Genomic DNA, 12,050 nt, shown 5'->3' with positions numbered 1-12,050 from the left:
AAGCTCTGTTTCCCGCCATGTTTTCCTGCCTCCTGACTCTGCTGCCGCTGTCCTGGCTTAGATCCACGTGCACCGCTGTGCATTGTGGGTGCTTTGCCTTGTGCTAGGGGTTGGAGGTCAGGACAGCCTCATGCAGCACTGGGGCTCAGTCTGTTCCCGGACCCTCTGGGTAGCATCACCTGCACTGAGCTGCTGCCCCATGTCAGCAGCTGTAGACCCGAGCCACCTCAAGCAGCTCCCAGGGTCTCTCCCTCCGTGCAGCGCCTCCTGCGTCGAGATCCCAGCCTTGTTCTGGGGGTTGAGGACCTGAGCCGCCCCAGGGCCTCCGAGGATCCTGCTCCATGCACCGGCCTGTGCACCGTGACTCTGGCCGCACACCAGAGGTTGCAGAGCCAAGCTGCCTCCTGCAGCTTCCAGGCTCTGGACACTGCACACTCTGCTGAGAACTGAAAGCCTAATTGCTGGAGCTGTGCCATGCTCCCCACTGATAGAAGCCCTCAGGGGCTCTTCCTGGGCTACTGCTTCACCCTGCTGAGCAGCTCTCATCAGCGCCACTCCTCCCTCTTCTCTGTCCCTGACGCATCCCCCTCGTGCTGGGCACGCAGCAACTTTTATACGCTCCGGGGCTCCACCCTGAAGTCTTCCAGACCTGACAGTTCACAGTCTTCAATCAGGTCTGAAGGAGCTCTTCTCCCCCTCCCCTCAGGAAAGGGGTGTGATGTTATTTCTCTTGCTACCTCCTAATTGGTGGATGGGCTCCACCAATCAAAACAGCAGGATCTCAAGCCTGGGACTCAACACAAGCTCTGAAAGGTACGTCTGTTACAACTGAATAATCTGAAGGAGAAAATGAGTGCTCCCTCTCTGTCGAGATGTTCTCTTCTGTGGCACATCCTGACTTGGAGAAGGAAATTGGACTTTTCATCCTGTACTTCTGCTTCTCTTTTTTCCCCTCCTCCCTTCAGCATGTTTTTCTAAACCAATAAGAAAATTTACTAGTTTTAGGAAATGGTATTCAGGTACAGCACAAATACTGAACATAGCTGGGAAATCTACCTAGGTACTTAATCCCCAACCTGGCTAAATGCATGATGGAAGGCTGCAGTCTTCAGAGCCCTGCAAATTAGTTCTTTCACAAGCATGATATGCTGGAGATGAGGAGTGTCAAGTTGCTTGTCATAGGCAGGCAAGGTTCTTTGGGTAGATGGTGATATTTTTTATTAGAACAACTAAATAGTTGGAAAAAGTGATTTGCAAGCTTTCAGGCACAAACACCCTTTGCCAGGCATAGGGAGACTCCTCTGCAGAGAGGGTGCTTGTGCCCAAAAGTTTGCAAATAACTTTTTCTAACTTTTTAACTGGTCTAATAAAAGATATCACATCTACCCAAAGAACCTTGTCTGCCTACATCCTTAGACCAACACAGCTACAACCAACAACCCTGCAAGTTACTTGTTAACCATTCTGAGAGATCCCCACTGCAAATCATACTTCACTCCACTGTCTCTCTCCCCGTTTTGTTTTTTTTTCTTTTTTCAGATATCAAAAGGAAGATATCCCCTGTCTGGCAAAGGCAGCCATAGCAACAAGAAATATGACAGCTGGACCAAAAATCCTGGCTGAATAGGTTTCCCTTTTCTTTTCTTCCAGCCTTGAGAAGAGGGTGTTGAGGAGGGGAATTAAGTGGATCATGCCCATGCCAACACTGGCAAAGGGGAGAGGTGTGGTGATCCCTCTCATTTTGTGCCTTGGATTTTATCTGCGATCAAAGACCAAGCCAGCATATGAATGGATTCTTCTCACTTCACTCCTTTCCCCTCTCCTGCCATCTCTGTTGAATTCATGGAAACTTTTCAGAGAAAAAAAAATCACCTGTTTTAACTTCAAAATTTATTCTCTTCTGTAAGGCATGCACCCTTCAGTTCCTGAGTGGGCTTTGGAAAGGGAGAGTTGACAGTATGGAGAGGGTATAGTCCTTTAAGACGATATAAAATAATGGGCATATTGGCTCCAAACATACTCTGGAAGGTAAAAGAACTTTTTTTTTGACTAGATACTTTGTGGGGTCCACAAGTTCAGTTCTTCTCTTGTCTGTACCCATGCTTTTAGTCTGACAGGTGTGTCTGCTCTTCTAGTTCCTGAATGGCAAGGGGACACCACAGGAGAGAACATCAACAAGAAAGTCAAGCAGGAAACAAAATGTGTGTTCTATATTTCCAAGTCTGGGCAGAAACCTAGCGAGAACAAAGACTGGCAGTCATTTTGGAGTTGGTAATTTGTCAATGCTGGAAGTACAAGTTAGGTAAAAGTGCCCAGAGCTAGTGCTTAACATGGGGAGATTTTAAAATTTAGGGATTAATCTGGTGCCTTCATGTTTGGAAACTGTGGTAACCTGTACAGCAGCGAGACCTATTGAGGCACCAGTAGAGGGAGCTTATGAACTATATCATCCCTAGCAATACAGTAAGAAAAACCAAGCTGAGTTTTAAGCTTTATTTTCCCCCTGTGAACACTGGGCAGAGGTTTAGTCTCTCTATCAAGACATCAATTGGAGGCTTGTTCTCTCAAAAGATATAGGGTGGTATTTCCAATTGCAGAGAAATGGCTGCAAATGCAGAAACTCTCTCTTCCCATGTCTAACAATGCAGTGAATGAGGTGAAAGATAAGCTTCAGGGAAGTTGCCATGACTTCTTGGTGAAAGAAGACACCTGTATTATAGCCTTGGGAGACAAAGGGTCCCATGACCTGGAAAGGCTTTTCTTGTACTTAGATTTCCTCTTTGCCAGCATTAAATCTGAGCTTGGTGCTGATGTATTGCTCGAACAAGGACAAACTGCCTCTGAGGTGCCAAGGTAGAGTCTGGAGTTGCACATGTAAGAGTCTGACCCTGGGATGATTGTCCCCGGCAGGCAAGTGCACAGCCAGCCAGCTCAGATGCCCCCAGGCACTGTTTTTTTCAGTGCTCAAAGCGTAACTAGGCAAAATGATATTGTAAGGAGTACACAGCTTGGTCATGGGGTCAGTGCTAGCTGAAATGGTAATATTAACCACTTAGTTTGTGCCTTCCCAGTTAATGGTTCTGTTGTGAAAGATCACAGGGCTGTCTGTTGTGTCACAAATCCAGGGGATGGGGGCAGAGAACCAGGGAACTCTCTTTGTATTGGTTCTGTGTGCTCCAGCTGAATGGCAAACTTGGAGGAACAGGAGAGAAGTGAAATAAATGTGTCCATTCACAAATGGTCTGTGAAGTTCCCCAATTGGTTTTTCAGTTACCAGGCTGAAGTGAGTAGCAGTCCATTGGCATCCATGCCCTACCGAGCATTGTCCTCCTATTCTCTGACCTACCACAGATATCACCATCTCTTCCCCATTGTTACGGATTACCCTGTTAAGAACTAACAACAGACAAGGTGGCACTTATCTGCTCTAAATTTTATACTGTAGCGTTTTTGGGAGACAGTATTGTGTTCTAACTGACACAATAAATTTGCCAAATAGGCCCAGAATGCTGAGGTATAATACCTAGCACTTGGCTTGTATTTGAAATTTCAAAGTAAATGTTAAACAGCAGTGCCAGGCTGCAAATCGTACTTCCTTCAAAGGGAAACCTATGGTATTGAATGATTCTCTTCTTAGGTGATGAACCACTGACAGATTTCTCTCTGCTAGCTGTATAGGTGTTAGAACAGCTGTTTCCTGAATCATAGGTCAAAGTACAGAACATTCTCAGCCATTTCCTGGTCACCTGCTTTCATCTTCTATGGTAACTTAAGCATCCACAACCCAGACAACTCCCTTACCTCCAAGACCTTGGGAACTCGTGTGATGCTTTGAAAACTATTTTACTATTCCCTGTGTTTTAATGAAAGACAAGGGTGCACCAATAAGAGATTTTTGGGGGCCAATACTTCTGGCCAATTTTTAAGGAGCCATATTGACCAATACCAATCCAATTTCAATATGCAACCAGGCAGCATGGAGACCAGCATCAGTCTGATAAGTCGGGGGGGGGGGGGGTACAGAATGGAAGTGTAGATCGAGGCCCCCATGGTGACCACTCCTATAAGATTTATACTGCAGGGTTGCATGTCCAACACTAAAAAATGTCTTATTTGAAATCCCATAAAAATCAACTACAGGACTATCTATGGAAAAACATCCGTGCCTGTTATAGGTGGGCTTCTTGGGGTAGGGAGCAGGTCTCGTGTAGCACTAAGCACATAATTGGGATGTAAAATGTTAACTCTTTTAACCTGCCTCTGGTTCATCTCTATTCCTTCCCACTGCTGGAGAGTCCATCTCTTGTTATGTAGACTCCTAGTTTATTATGCTGAATTTTTATAAGGATGTGGTAATGTTGGAAACTGCTCTTTCTTGCTCTGTCATTACAAAGGTTGGAGCATCAGCACATCTATCTGCACTTTATTCTCCCTAGTTGTGCTTCTGCTTATCTGCTGGAACCAAAAAGGCTCAGAGAAGCAGCACAAGGCCATTAAGAGTTGACATAAGTCATGTTTTCTTGAATATGGCATGCCTCAATGTAATATGCATTTTTTTTTTTGAAAAGCAGCATGAAGAAAAAAATCTTACTTTTGTAGTATGGATCAGTGACTGTCTTGCAGAAGCCAAGTCTGCTCCTGAGCCTGCTGCCACCCCTGTATGCTAGCTCCTGGATTGTGCACTGGGTCCAGCTGCAGACTGACTGATCCAATGTGCTGGGTCTGAAGTGTGCATCAAGCCGTGTCATCTGGTCAGGGTCCAGAAACTTGACTGCAGGAAAGCGAGGGCACCATTGATTGCTGTGGCATTAATACTGCCATTGCTCCTTTTGCTGCCAAATTTCCAGGTCTGTGAGGGTTTGTATTTCTCGTATATAGTATGCATCCCAACTTCCCTTGGCTAGTTTTGGGGGAAAAGGTATGTTTTATATGAGAACATATGATAAGTTTTAATAGTTTTAAGCCTCAGAGTACTCTTTATCTTCAAAGTGCTTCACAAACAGGCTAATTAGATCTCAAAATCATATGAGAATTAAAGACTTTTAGTCATCTTCAAAGAGGAAAATATGCACAAGTGACACTTTGACAGGTTGAGAGTGGGCAATAAACAGGTTTGTGTTATGATATGGCACAGGCTCGGCTTCTATTCTTGCCCTGTTTTGTGGCTAGGAAAGAGAAACAAAAGACTAATGTAAAGTTCAGTTCTGTTCCCTAGAGCAGTACTCTGTTAACAAAAGACATGTGGAGCATAGAGAAAGGTGCCTTGCATGTGAGGATTTGTACTGCCTTCTTCCCTAGTCAGCCTGCCCATACCTGTTGCGTTTGCCTGATATGTTGCTACTTTCCCATGTGCAAACCTCAGATACCCCAACCCAGTTCAAAAGTGAGCATTTACAAGCTGCTTCTTGAAGTTCTGCTTGAAGTTTATATTGCATCCAAAAGAAATCAGTACCAGCTGCACTACATCCCCCATAACAAAAATCCATCCATAAAATAAACCTTGTGGGAGATATGAATCTAAATGTGTTTCTTCTTGTCCTAAACACTTCACTATAAAAATCCCCTAACATTCATATTCCTAAAAAAGCTGCTGTTCCACACGCCATATATCCTCCCCCAACCCAGTAAATCCTAACAGCTTCCCAAATGTGTAACGTTCAGACAGGAGAGCTTGCATGGTCATAAGCATCAGCAGCCACTCATCTATCTCTTCTAGCTTTCCACAATAACTTGCCAGGTTGTCCTTTATTATGCAAGTCCCAGATGTCCTACCAAGAACTGCTGGGTTTGGTTGGATCTCTGAAAGCCTCATTCCTGCCAATTACATACATCCTAGCTGGAGAATGTCAGTATATTCTTATTTCCTTTCCTGAGCAGTGGGGAGTGGAGTGAATCATTTCCCAGCTGGCAGGCATCCTCCTTGAGTCCTGAGGAGAGGGATGTGAGTGTGTGGTAAGATTCTCCTAGCTCCCTACCATTGCAAAGGGGTGACTGAATAAACTCCTAGCAGGCAGTGTAGATAAATTAGATTAGTGAACTGATCCGTGTAGCTATAGAGCAGGGGTAGGCAATGTTTTTTGGCCAGAGTGCCAAAAAAACCACAACATCTACCTCGAAAGGTACCGGAGTGCTGGCATGCCAGAAAAACAAAATGAGGGCAGGGGGGTATGTCGCAGGACTCACTGCAATTAGTATATTTAATAACCATAAATGTTGCCTTTGTTCTGTATTCCGACTTTATTGAGCATGTTGCAATAAGAGAAAAAAAGAGACAAGAGAAAGAGGAGAAAGAGAAAGAAAAAGGAGAGCAGAGAGAGAACCAGACACATGCACACAGAGAACCACATGCACAAACACTGAGAACCAGAACAGACACACACACACACACACAAACATCCACAACAAGACACGTGTGTGCACACAGACATGCAGAACCAGACAGAGGCAGACAAAGGGCTCGGACTGGGTGGAAGTCAGGTGGGCTCAGCTGCTGCCAGCCACGAAGCCTGGGCTGCTCCCAGCAGGCGGTTGGGCGGCTGCAAGCCCTGCTGCAAGCAGACGGGGCTCCGTGGTTGGCAGCAGCTACCCAGAGCCAGGGCCAGTTGCAACCAGGAGGCTGCAAACATCTGCTCCAGGCTGTGGCATCAGCTCTATCCCAGCAGGTGCACGCGCACCTCAGAGTGGACAGTGGGGATAGGCCCTGAGGCAGCACAGCCCTCCTGCTATCTGCTCCAGGAAACGCATGCACCCACTGGTATGGAACTAACACTGGAGCCCAGAGCAGATGTTTGCAGCCTCCTGGCTGCAACCGGCCCAGGCTCTGGGTAGCTACTGCCAACCATGGAGCCCAGATGAAACCTGGTGGCAGGAGCTGTGGCTGCAGGGGCAGCTGTCCCCACGTCCTGGTTAGTGAAGGGGTCAGGGAAGCTCTAACTGCTCCATGGTAAGAAAACCAAAGGCAAACAGCAAAACATATATTTAGAATTCAGTTCTTATGATGATAGAGACACTGGTAGGCTTCCAAATTGCTTTAACACTGTAGGTATATCAATAAATATTCCCCAACTGATCAACTATCTCACGCGCTCTCTCTATATATAGTGGGTTTTTGTTTTAATTGTGGAGGAACATGGATTTCAGGGTATTTTACGGAGTGACTTTGGGATTTTTTTATCAAGGATTTTTCAGTTTTCAAATAGGGAATTCCTGCTAGGGAGGCCAACCTTGGACCCACCTGCAGGTGGCTGACCTCCTAGCCAATTGGGGCCAGGAGGACATGCTGTGACAGTTCAAAGCAGGCCGCCACACTGGGAACATCTTCTGGGCAATAGCCAGGCAGAGGGCACCCATAGCAGTAGTGCTGCACAAAGCCCAACTCTGCAGCCACAGCCCACTGGGCAGATATCTCTACTGGCTGTGCAGTCCCCATCCAGGTCTGGCAGGTGCACAGCAGGTGACAGCCAGGCAGCAGCCCCCACTACCAGACTGCTGCAGTGGGTAGAGGGTGCAGGGAACTCTCAAGGCTGCTTCAGCTGGCACAAGGGATTGTGTCCCCAGGCGCCAATTGACTGGGCCTCAGAAGCTCCTGAGAGCAAGTAGCCCTGAGCAATTTGACAGGGCAGCTTTTTGTACTGATGGGGCCAGGACAGGGCAGCTTTTAATACTGCTGGGGACAGCACAGGTACTGGCCCAGGGCTCCAGCTCCCCTGGCTGCAGATCTGGGAAGAGCCAGATGGGGTTATTTTGCCCCAACTGGCACAGTTTGCCCCACACCAAAGGGCATATCCCAGCACATGCATTTAGGCAAAAAGCCCTGGCTCAAATTTGCACCACTTCTATTTGAGCTGCTGCAAATGTACATGCTTGTATGTGTGGACACACCCCATGAGACCACTGAATCCTGTTACAGTTTGACAAATCCTAACTCCTTACTCTGTCAGCCATTAATTCACCACCGTTTGCAGTTTTGCGGCTTCCACAGAGTTAGGTTTGCCCACAGGGTCCCAGTATAGCTTCTGTTCAGTGCAACCTTGCAAGCAAAGTGACAAGAAACTGCTCCTCAACCACCCAAAGACACCCCCCTGCTGCCACCCCCACCACACACCCCTCACCTCCAGCCACTGCTCAGAAAAAGTTGGGCCAAGCAGTGTGGGCAGCAGCACCATGCTGTCTGCCTCCCCGCCTGCCTCTGTCTGCAGCAACTTCGCTGACTTGGGGTGAAGCTGGGGGGTCAGCAGGTACCAAAACACAAGTTTGCTCAGGGCACCATTTTCCCAAAGGCTGGCTCTGGTTAAAATGAGAGTTAGTACCATGTTAGAGCAGGAGCTGCCCTGCAAACTGCAAGCTCTTCCCTCTGGATTTTATTTTATTTTTTAACAGTTGCACTTTTTAAAATGCAGTTCATATATTTTCCTTCCATACACGTTCATTTTAAGATGATTCTACAAAAAGGACTTTGAATTGGCTGTAGAGTCATCTTACAGTTGAAACTTTTTATAAATTATCTGTGTGTCAAATTGTTCTGTTTTTAAACTCAGAAGAGTCAGTCCATTTTTAAAAGGAAAGTTTTTTTTCCATGACTAAATACATCTAGCCAGATGAGCTGTAACTGTACAAACCGAATCCTAATCCACAAGGATTCTTTAAGCATAAAATTAAGTTGTGATGACATCTCTGATCACTTTGCCTCCATAAAATGAATAGAAAAGGCCCCCTCAAAGATATAAAGGTACTACATCCTGGATTTTTGTATGCAAAGTGTATTGCAGATGCTGATGTTTACACTGATTTAATTTTATGGGTCTGAGTTTTAAATTTAATCTTTTTTTGATTAAATATCAAATATTTTTAAAAAATAGATTAAACATCTGTAACAGGAAAAGCATTGACTCTGTTTCTAAGCACTTTAAGATAATACCTTTTTTTTAAAAAAAACATTTCAGAAACCTTTCTACTAAAAATATATTAAACTTGGTAAATAAGCAACATATTTTGAAAAGTTAAAAATCTATTAAAGGTGTTGTAAGACAGGACAGAATTATATTAACATTCCTGGTGATCAACTAAAAACAATGTATATATTTTTTTTAAATTAGCATATTACAACTAATCTTACATTAAGATTTCCAAAGGAAAACGCTCAAATAAGTGCAGTTTATGAGCACTGTCAATATTTATTCAACATAAAGTAAAATGGAATCGCACTAATGTAAACAGTTGTATTGTTAACACAAATATTAATTCAATACATTAAACCATTTAAAATGTAACATGGCACTGGATTTATGGCAATCAATTAACATGAAAAATATAGCTTACCAATAATGGATTTCTAAATCAATAAATACAGGTTTAAAACAAAGAGTTCACAATACAAAAGAATATAGCTTCAAACCAAAGAGTACATTCACACAGCAGCAACTCATTAAAAAAAAAAATCAGCTTAAATATGTGTAACTAGAATTAGTCTCACTACAGATCCCTTTTGAAAGAAAAACACATCTTTGATAGCTAATCAAGGTTAGGGAATACATGCCAAATAGCACAAAATACAGTAGCTGGTAAGTGAAATCAAATCCTTCAGCATAACTCTGTAAACATTACAATGGGATTTCCGTTCCTTCTTTAAGCCCCCTTCTTTTTTCTTCCAGTGTTTGTTTAAATAGTTTCCTCAGGGTGTTGTAAACATGTGGTCCATTTTCAGAATCCAAACTCATCTGGCAAAGGAGAGAAATTAAAACTCATTTCTTTAAATGAATGTCATGTGGCTATTTTAAAAAGCAAAACATACTTATTTTGAGCTAGAAAATGTTTGTTTTTTCTTAACTCAGCATAGGTTTCAGCAACTTTTTTAACAAAGAATATATATATTTTTATACTGACTATCTTATTTCTGCCTAAAAGTAGGGAGGAGATAGTCAGACTACAGAATAATCACGGTCGGTTACTGATCAAAAAGAGAGACCATGAACTACATATAATGATCTTCCTTTCATATTATCTGAATTCCTGTATTGGAGGACAGCAGCTCTGAACTGAGCAACACTGGAACCCACCATACCTAGAGTTAACTTGCCTCAAATAAAGACTCCCACACAACCTCTTTCTGTATGTGACTGAGGCCTCACTTTATCATCACTCTACAAAATTCCCTCTGCTAGGCCACAGTACCAGGAACTGTGATGGAAAAGGTACCTAAACTTTTTCCCTATAGATTCCACTGCAGATTATTTGAGAAGCACTTCAACAGGAATCAAAGATGAGTAATATGCATCCTAATATAAATTCTGACAGTGGGCCGGTCCTGACAAATTGGGTATCTGATCTAAAATAGTGGAGCAGTGACTGAAATACTGTTCATGCATTTACTGAGTAGCCAGCCTTCAAGCCTCAAATGAAATTCTTCTGCAGCCAGCTACAAGTATAGCCCAACCTCTAGTAATGTCAGCCCTAATTCTTAAAGATAGATTGTTTATTTGGTGCATCGGATATTTTATTAATAGGGGTGCGCCGATAAAGATTTTGGGCCGATGCCAATGGCCAATTATTGACCAGCCATATTGGCCATAGCAATTTGATTGCCAATATGCAGCCTAGCAGCTTGGAAAACAGCATCCAGCTGGTAAGTCTGGGGGTGGGGGGAGAGGGCATGGGATGGGGGGCAGATTGAGGCCCCGTGCTGAGGGAGAGAGTGGGCTGGGGCATGCACTGCCCAGCAGCAGAGGGGCAGGACACGGGACAGAGCTGGCAGCTCATCCAGGGAGCATGGATGGGGGGGCTGGCTCCTGCCACTGTGTGCACCCCTGGGGTAGGCAAGGTAGGTATGTACCCCCCAGATCTGTACATAGGACAAAGGTGAGCTGTTCGCTGCCTGCCTGGGGCCGGGGTGAGCTGGCCTCTTCCCAGCAGCTGCGCTTGAACGGGATGGGAGCGGGATGGGGAGGCTACGGAGGAGCTATAGCCCCCCCTCCCAGCTCTGACACTGCTGCCACTCACCCCACCCCACTTGAGCGCAGCTGCTAGGAATAGGCCAGCACAGCCCCCCCCAGCATGCAGTGGCAGCCCTCCCTCACCCCATGCACAGATCCTAGGGGGCACATGCCCCTCCCTCACCTCCCCCGGGGGTGTACACAGTGGCAGCTGTGCCCTGCCCCACCCTGCTGTGCAGTGCCTGCCCCAGCCCCACTCCCTCCCTCGCTGCAGAGTCCTCTTTGCCTCCCCACTACCTTCCCTCCCTTCCCAACACCTCTTTCCCATAACAGACTTGCCACCCAGACGCTGGTCTCCAGGCTGCCCTCCTGACCACATACATGCTGCAGCTGCACACGTGCATGCAGCATTTAATCGGCAACATTATCAGCCACATCAGCCAAAAACCGCTGAATGCCGATAATGTCAATTTTCCTTTTAATGGTGCTGATATACATCAGTCCATATTGTATCTGCACCTCTACTTGTCAGAGTCCAAAACCTTTGTAAATCATTCTAGGGAAAAAGCTGATCTTTAGGGGCACCTATACACATGCCAGATGCCTGCTGTAACACTTGCTAATTAGCACATGTCAGAGCAAACTTGATTAATCAAGTCTGCTGGAGCATGCTAATTACTAACCACAAAATTAGTATGTTCCAGCAGCTTTGGTGTCATGTGTATTCAGCATTCCTTCACTTCAAAATGGAAAAAGCAATCATAAATAGATCAGAAACAGATTTGATACAAAAATACCAAACAATGATCAGTAAAAATATTTGACTCAGTTTCAGTAATTTCATCCTAAATGAATAATGTTTAAAGGCACATGCCATCAAACTTGTATTTTAATCCCTCAGCAATCTGAAATGATAGCCAGTGGGAGTGTAGCTTTTATGGAGAGAAAATGATCACACAGGTTCAAAAAGTACTTCTCATCAAGGACAGATGCACTACATTTAAGTTTCAAGTAGGACAAGATCCCTCAACTAGAAACATGAATCAGTCTCTTCAGAAATCTAGGGAACTCCCCTCTTGTCAGCACGGAGGCGGAAAAGGATCTGGGAGTCATCATTGACTC

The 12,050-nt window shown here is 44.9% G+C and overlaps 1 protein-coding gene across 3 annotated transcripts in view; it reads right to left on the bottom strand.

Moving 5' to 3' along the window:
- Positions 1 to 9,148: 9,148 nt before the first annotated feature.
- PTPDC1 (protein tyrosine phosphatase domain containing 1) overlaps positions 9,149 to 12,050 on the bottom strand; it is a 44,189-nt gene continuing 41,287 nt past the window's right edge. For all 3 annotated transcript variants that reach the window (XM_019536952.1, XM_019536951.1, XM_019536950.1), the window contains one exon: positions 9,149 to 9,716. In XM_019536952.1, coding sequence (XP_019392497.1) covers positions 9,600 to 9,716 — 117 coding nt within the window. In that variant the 3' untranslated portion in view covers positions 9,149 to 9,599. The remainder of the gene's footprint in view (positions 9,717 to 12,050) is intronic.

The sequence above is a fragment of the Crocodylus porosus genome, unplaced genomic scaffold (assembly GCF_001723895.1).
Source record: "Crocodylus porosus isolate Cpor-Errol unplaced genomic scaffold, CroPor_comp1, whole genome shotgun sequence".
In the NCBI taxonomy this organism is placed as follows: Eukaryota; Metazoa; Chordata; order Crocodylia; family Crocodylidae; genus Crocodylus; species Crocodylus porosus.
Note: the sequence above shows the minus strand (reverse complement) of the source record. Positions and strands in the feature narration are given on the sequence as shown.